General features: G+C 47.9%; 1 protein-coding gene across 3 annotated transcripts in view; it reads right to left on the reverse strand.

The window, feature by feature from the left end:
- The window catches only part of VIPR2 (vasoactive intestinal peptide receptor 2), a 70,564-nt gene extending 63,983 nt beyond the window's left edge, over window positions 1-6,581 (reverse strand). For all 3 annotated transcript variants that reach the window (XM_078436911.2, XM_078436910.2, XM_078436905.2), the window contains exons 1-2: window positions 6,393-6,581; window positions 4,135-4,234 (exon numbers count right to left, since the gene is read on the reverse strand). In XM_078436911.2, coding sequence (XP_078293037.1) covers window positions 4,135-4,234; window positions 6,393-6,455 — 163 coding nt within the window. In that variant the 5' untranslated portion in view covers window positions 6,456-6,581. The remainder of the gene's footprint in view (window positions 1-4,134; window positions 4,235-6,392) is intronic.
- Window positions 6,582-7,249: the final 668 nt, after the last annotated feature.

Raw genomic sequence — 7,249 nt, forward strand, 5'->3', positions numbered from 1 at the left:
ATACTTCCTAAGCTTTTCTTCCTTATAAAGTGAACACTTTAAAGGGGTTTAGAATTGAAATTGTTTATTTTGTCTGGATTTATGTGTTTGTGTTTGTTTTAGATTCAGCATGTAATAAAAAGAATTCCTTGTCAGATTTATACGAATCACCTTACTATAACTGAAAGCTGGTTTTGTTTCTGTTTTCACACCAATTTCTGAATCCTACAAATTTAAAAGTAGACACTACGGACCCTTAATGTCTCCTCTCACTTTTACTTTTGCCGAAAGTGAGCAAATGTACACTTTCATCCGATCAGAATGCCTTCGCTCTGCTCCTGGCTTACCTCATGTACAGTGTCTTTATTCTGGTGACTTATTACTATCTATAACCCTGGCATTTGAGCTCTGTATATTTCAAAAAGTAAGAAAAAAAGGAATTTAGAACACAAATTGTCTCTTTTTACAGAAGCTGACGGGTGGCCAGGCCTAAAGGACTGTCACAATGCCACCTGTCTCCTGAAGGGCAGCTGGCCTGTTAGCGGGCTCTTCCTGCAGACCCAAAGGTGAAATGGGTCACACGCAGATATTTTTGCTATAGAGCTAATAGTAATAATAAAAATTTTCAATTTAAGAAAATGTCTAAGGACTCACACTTTGTCATTGCAAGAAAACCGAGGGACGTTTTTCTCTACCACTCCACACAAGGAAGATGTTTGACGGCCTCTATCTAAAACTACCATGTTCTCTCTGCTCCAGCTGATGTCAAGGTGAACTTAGTGATTTTCAAAGACTCTGCCCTTACTTAGATACTGCCGTCCAGCCATCTGGTGTGGGTCACAGACAGATCACCTCTGAGACCCTGAAGACGAAGGCAGGAAGGGCGTGTGAAGGAGACCCTAATGAATGTTGGAAACGTCCTGACCCGTCTTCGTACCGTCCCATGCAAGAATCTGACAGCTTTCAGGCAGTGTCTGTCTGCCCCAGAGTGGGTTTGCTTGTCTCCTGCCAAACTTTTTAAAAGAACTAGTTGCAAACTCTTAAGAAATTGGAATATTTTATGTATAAGTTTGCATTTCCGTGTTCTCTGAACACGGGAACTGGGAAGGCTGGCACCTGCATTTCCTCATGGTAACTGAGGGTCGTAAGGAGGAGCTGCCATCCACAGTTCCTAACATCCCCACCGTCCCATGTTGCCCCTGCCCTGCCACACGGCCATCAGCTCTCTCTTAGGCCAACACTTGAGACTCGTGAAGGGCTGGCCAGGGACTAGGGGTCAGACCCGTGCCTTTGGAACAGAGTAAAACTAAAAGGACATTGTTTTGAACTAATGAATTCCACACTCCATCTCACTATGTGAGAGTTGTCTCACTATGTGAGACAACTAGGGATAAAGAATCTTTCATATATTAAAAAAACCCTGATTGTGGATCGTAACATCCTATTTCATAATGGCAGAAAACCTAACTTCCCTGAACTAGTCTCGTTTCCCGCCACACAGCACCCATGAGGTGAGTCACTGGCACAAACTTACAGATGCCCCTTCTGTCCTGCTTTGTCCGTTATCCAGCCACCCCCTGGCCAACTGTGAGGGGATTCCTCAGAGGGAAAGTCATGAACCATATTCTAGTTTTTAAATGTTAAGTGTTCCTTGCTGCCCACTGAAACAGTGCCAGTTTTCTATTTGTTAACAAAATGTTCTTGATGAATGTGGGTAGTCAAGAGTGACAAACAAGACACACTAAGCATTCTAGGAGCTTTTCCCTAAAACATCAGTTGTGAGAGAAGCAAGGGGAGGGAAGTAGACCCCAGATGCACGCGAGGGACAGGTGTGTTGTCTGCAAACAATCTATCAACAATCATGAAATCGAGTACAACCTGTGGGCATGTGCCAGCCATGTCAAGGCAATCTTCCCTCCCCCATTTCGGGAGTGTCTGTGCGTATCCACAGCGGATGGCAGAGGGCCTGGGGAGTCTGCAGGAATTGGACGTGTTCGGCCCCATGGAGCCTGTGAATGAATGCCCTTTGAAGACTGGAAGAACTCACATGAAGAAGCAGATCTGTTCATGCTCCAGGAGAAAAATTAACGCCAGTGAGTGAACACCATTTGTGGGCAGCCTCAGAATACGTCAACAACTTGACTGTGCAATAATGGCGTGAGGGGGTAAAGTTCCCACTCTCCAGGAGTCTGTAGACGGCCCGGGGTCACCTACCGAGGATGCAGCAGACAGCATTCCATCCCCCTTCATGCAGGAGGCAGTGTGGACGGAGCTGCAGGGCCCTGGGTCCACTGGCCACTCACCAGACAATTCTTAAGTCTGTCTCTTCTCAGCATTTATTTGTCTTAAATCTCTTAATTTTCACCACAGGGAACAGACCTCAGTGGCCATGACGACTGTTTCATCTTGAGGTTCTGGCTGGCCGAACCAGTGTCTCCTCTGTCCTCACACCTGGCTCGTGGTCAGCATAGAGTTCTGCACAGGAGTGACGCCTGGTCCACATTTGCTGTGGGGCTGAGCTGCTTCATTCGCCTTTCTCTGGTCAGAGCTCTACCAGACCATTTGGAAGATGTGGCCTCAGGGCCACGTGTGCATTACCAAAATCACAGATCTTTAAGGCTGCAGGAGTCCTGGGGTCACAGACCTCATTTTTCAGCCAAGCAAGCAGAGGCTCCAGAAGGGACCAGAAAGAGCACAGGATGTCTATGTTAGTAGAGGTCTGGTGCCATACTGTCCAGCATGGGAGCCACTGGCTGTGGTGAGTACCCGAAAGGTGGCGGGTCCAAACTGTAGAGCAAAATAAATGCTGGCGTTCTAAGACTTGGTATACAAAAAATGTAGATTTCTCATCAATATTTTCTATTGATTACAAGTTGAAATGATAGATTTGGATGTATTTGGATATACAGGCTGGGTTTCTAAGACTTAGTATACAAAAAATGTAAAATTTCTCATCAGTATTTTATATTGATTACTAGTTGAAATGATAATGACTTGGATACAAGTATTAGGATAAAGTATATTAAAAATAGTCTCACATTTTTAAAACTTATTTTAATGTGGCAACTAGAATATTAAAAATTCCCTATGTGGTTCATATTCTATTTCTTCTGGGCAGTGTTGGTCTAGAACAAAGCCCGTGTCTGTAAGTCTGATCTGAAGTCCCTCTGCAGGACACTAAACTATTTGAACACATAACACAGTCTTACTTTGATTTTAATTTGAAAATGGACAGAGAAAAAGAAAGTTGAAGGACAAAAGGTTTTTGCTACTGTTATAATTTGGGTGTTGTCACAGCACCTTCTGAGTTTATAGACCTGGAGTGTGTCTAACTGGAATGTATGTGGTCCCAGCATGTGTCCTTTGACCTGGAGAAAATAAAAGGAGCAAATTCACGGTATTCACAATAGGGGTTAGACACAATAGTGTCTTTGGGAAAACACAAGTCTCATTTTCTTGTTTGATTTCTGACATTTCCACCATTCTTTTTTTTTTTTTTTTATATATTTGGTGGGTTTTTTTTTTTTACTGTTTATTTATTTATTTATTTTGAGAGAGAGAGAGTCAGAGTGTGTGTGTGTGTGTGTGTGTAGGGGAGAGGCAAAGAGACAGGGAGACAGAGAATCCCAAGCAGACTCCCCACGCAACATTCATCAAGGAGCCCAACACAGGGCTTGATTCCATGAACCATGACATCATGACCTGAGCCAAAATCAAGAGTTGCATGCTTAACTGATAGAGCCACCCATGCGCTCCTCCACCATTCTTAATTTGACAAAAATAATCTGTGATGTGACTACAGTTTTTAAAGGAAAGAAATCAGATACTCATTCGGTAGAAATGGGAGTTGCTTTTGCAAAGAAAGCATAACAATGCCCATGAAATTATTTCAGTAACTGTTGCTATTATGTTAAACGATGGATACCGTTACTATTAAGGATTACGGCTTTCTTTTAAAAGGTTTATTGTGCGAAGGATTCTGCCGCCCCTAATATTCATAGGAGTTTTACCAGCATTCATTAGAAAACAGTGGAAACAGACCTTTTCGTGAAGACGCAGGTGACCTTAAAACCTCAATGTTTAGAGTGAGGCATCAGCTATCTGCCCGTCAGGTTTTCTAGCTAGGACCGTACACTCACCCCGTGACTACCTTACCTTTGTATTTTTCTGTTTGAGTTCTTAGAAGCTCTGCACATTTTGTCTCTTCCTCCTGTATTTCCAGATGAAATCGACATTCTGGGTGAACACTGTTCACCTGGTCAAGGTTTAAAAAAATGGAAGTGACTAAAAATTCCACCGGAAGAGGAAAGTCAAACAACAGTTCTACAAAATAAAATAAAACACCCTTCGGTTCCAAAGTGCTCCCCAAATAACACTCATTTAAAAGCAGTCACCTTCATATTTCTGGCATGGTTATGAAAACAAATTCACTTTGTGAAGGAATTCTAAAACAAACATAAAATCTAATAAAATATTTTTTTTACTGAGCAGGAAAACAGCTTACTAACATCATACACTGTATGATGTTGGTACTAATCTGGCAGTAATAAAGCTCTTCGATCCTAATCATCTTTCAGTATTGGAGCCCTCCATTTCGTGGTCCTTGATTTAATTAAAGGATGTACATATCTCCTCACAGACCATTCTCAATGCCCACACGCTAGCCCAGACGCCTACACGCCTCACCTAAGGACCACAGCCTCTGCATCTCAACAGAGCTCTAATAGGATAACGTTATTCGTAGAGACTGCAGGTCACATCTGAAAGTTTGGAATTGGTGTGAAGGAGATTTTCAGGACGATCAGAGGGGTAAGCAGGGAGACAAAGCGTGGGAAGGGCTGCGTCACTGTGGTTGCCACCAAACAAGAGGTGGTTGATTTCCCCTCCCAACGGGTCGCAGGAACCAAAGGTGCAGTTAATATTGCCCATTAACGGTGAAAAGACAAAACGACACATTTCAGCCTTAGAAGAAAGTATTCTCTGATTTGCTTTCATGAAAACCCAATGTTCTGTTTTTATCCCCCCACCCCAAGTGCTCACACAGCAGGCTGCATACCCCCTCCCGTGTCTGACCAAAATTTTATTTTTACGCTGAGAGTCATGCTCTGGGTAGTATACTATGGTCATCTATACTTAATTATCCTACTATCAAAGAGGTCAGCTAGAACTCTAACCAGGAATCCAGTTTCTGAGCAGAATTAAGAGGGAAACGTTGATACTTTCGCCACATCTACCCTCATTTTAAAAAAGACACCATCTCTCTCTGTCCCAAAAATAAATAAAAAACGTTGAAAAAAAAAATTAAAAAAAAAAAAAAAAAAAAGACACCAAGCGCCTCCCTGCAGCCCACTTCGGACAACCACCAAACTGTAGAAACTCCTGGTTTCAGACAGATTGTACCTTCCTATCTGAACAAGCCAATGGTTTACATTTCAGAATTAGGAAAGTTATGTTGACTTAAAACATGTTTGTCAAGGTATAAAAAGACACTGTGGTTCCTGACATTCTTGGAACATGCAGAGCAAGGACTTACTTTGGGACATCTTAGAAATGAAAGCTGCATCAGCCAGAATAACTCCTGGTACTCCTAACTCGCTGGCTCTTTCAAAGCATTAAAACCACTAACAAAGGTCTTGTCCAACCGCCTTCCTCTGAGGGAGGAGAGGCCTGCTAAGCCTTAGCACCAGACAGGGGAGTTAGTAGGTTCTCTGCTCCCCAAGCAGTGCGATCACCACCTCCCTACATAGCCCCGCCCTCGGCCTCACCTCCTCAGGAGGGGCTGGGGCTCGGTGGGGCCGGGACCGGCTGCAATACGCACTCAACCGGCCACAACGGCCTCGCTCTACGGGGGAAGCAAGACACAAGGCTGACAATTTTGTTTAAAAGGTCTTCAAATGACAGGAATGTCCCACTAATACAGTCATTTAACAAACTGCTCTGCAGGGCATCATTTCCTGCTGTGCTCTCGTAGCGACGAAAAGGGTATTTTTCCGAGAGAAAACTTTCTTTAGCCACAGCGTGTCCCTCGGTGACACCCCGGAGCAACTACGGGAGGTGGGGGACTCCTCACCTCACTTCCCTCCTGCGGGGGAAGCCCGTGCAGGTGGCCGCAGCCCGGTCCCCTGACCCCGCTCGGGGCGCCCCGCGCCTCGGGAAGACGCGGCCGGAGCAGCTCCGCCGGGACCAGCGCCCTGGAGGAAGCTGGGTCCCGCGCCCCGCGAACCCGGGGCTGCAGACGCATCTCCCTGAGCCGCGGGGAAGGGTCCGCAGCTCCCCCAGACCCGGGGCGGGGCGCGCGCGGGCGGGCGGAGGTCTCGGGCCAGCTCCCACCCCCCACCCTCCACCGCCTGGACGCGGGAGGGCAGCGCAGCCGGGGAGCCAGGGCGCGGACCCGGGTGGCGGGGCGCACTCACCGGGGCGAGCAGCCAGCCGCAGCAGGTCAGCAGCGCGGGCGGCAGCAGCGCGGGCGCCCTCATCCCCGCGCCCCCGACGCCCGCATGGGCCGAGCCGCGGGCGCGCACCCCCGGCTCCCGCGGTCCGAGCACCGCGCGCCCTGCAGCTGCCGTGGGGCGGCCGCCTGCTTCCCCGCGGGCCCCGGCTGCTCCCCGCGCCCCGCGGCTCCGCCCCCCGCGCCCGCGGCCCCGCCCCGCGCCCCCTCCTCCCGCTCACCGCCCCACCCCCTGCCCCCGCTCGCGCCTTCAGCCGCTGGGAACGCGGAGAGGAGATGGCAGCGGGGGGGGGGGGGGGGGGGGGGGTCAGGCGCTCGCAGTGCCTGCCCGACCCCCAGTGGAGAGGTCAGGGGAAGAGCCACTGGGGAGTGACCCCCTTTGGGAACAGGCTCCAGGTGTGAACCGAGATGGGTTTGCGCCCACTTGTGTCCTCCTTGTTAAATAATAAGCGAAAAGACGCCCAGGAAAGTGTCCAGAAACCCAGTTAGGGTGCGTGTGCTACCTTCGAAGCCGGGGGAGGGGGCTAGGGGTGGGGGTGGGTTGGGGTAACTGGAAATTAAGAGGAAAATCAGAGTGCGTTTGGGTTTGGGCAGATTTCCCCCTGGTGGCAGGTCCTGCCTGCGTCCAGCGGTGAAAGCCAGAGGGGCCGGCAAGTGCAGAGGCCTGAGACAGAAATGAGCATTTCTTGAAGCATCGCGTCCGCTTTTAACTTCCCAATGGATTATTTTAGCATTACAGCTAGTTGCTGGGTAGCTAGCAATGAAGAATGAAACAGGTAATTTTGTTGTGGTTTTGACTTTTCCTTTGAAAATAATTTCAAG

This window comes from Panthera onca, chromosome A2 (genome assembly GCF_046562875.1).
Source record: "Panthera onca isolate mPanOnc1 chromosome A2, mPanOnc1 haplotype 2, whole genome shotgun sequence".
NCBI classification, from domain to species: domain Eukaryota; kingdom Metazoa; phylum Chordata; class Mammalia; order Carnivora; family Felidae; genus Panthera; species Panthera onca.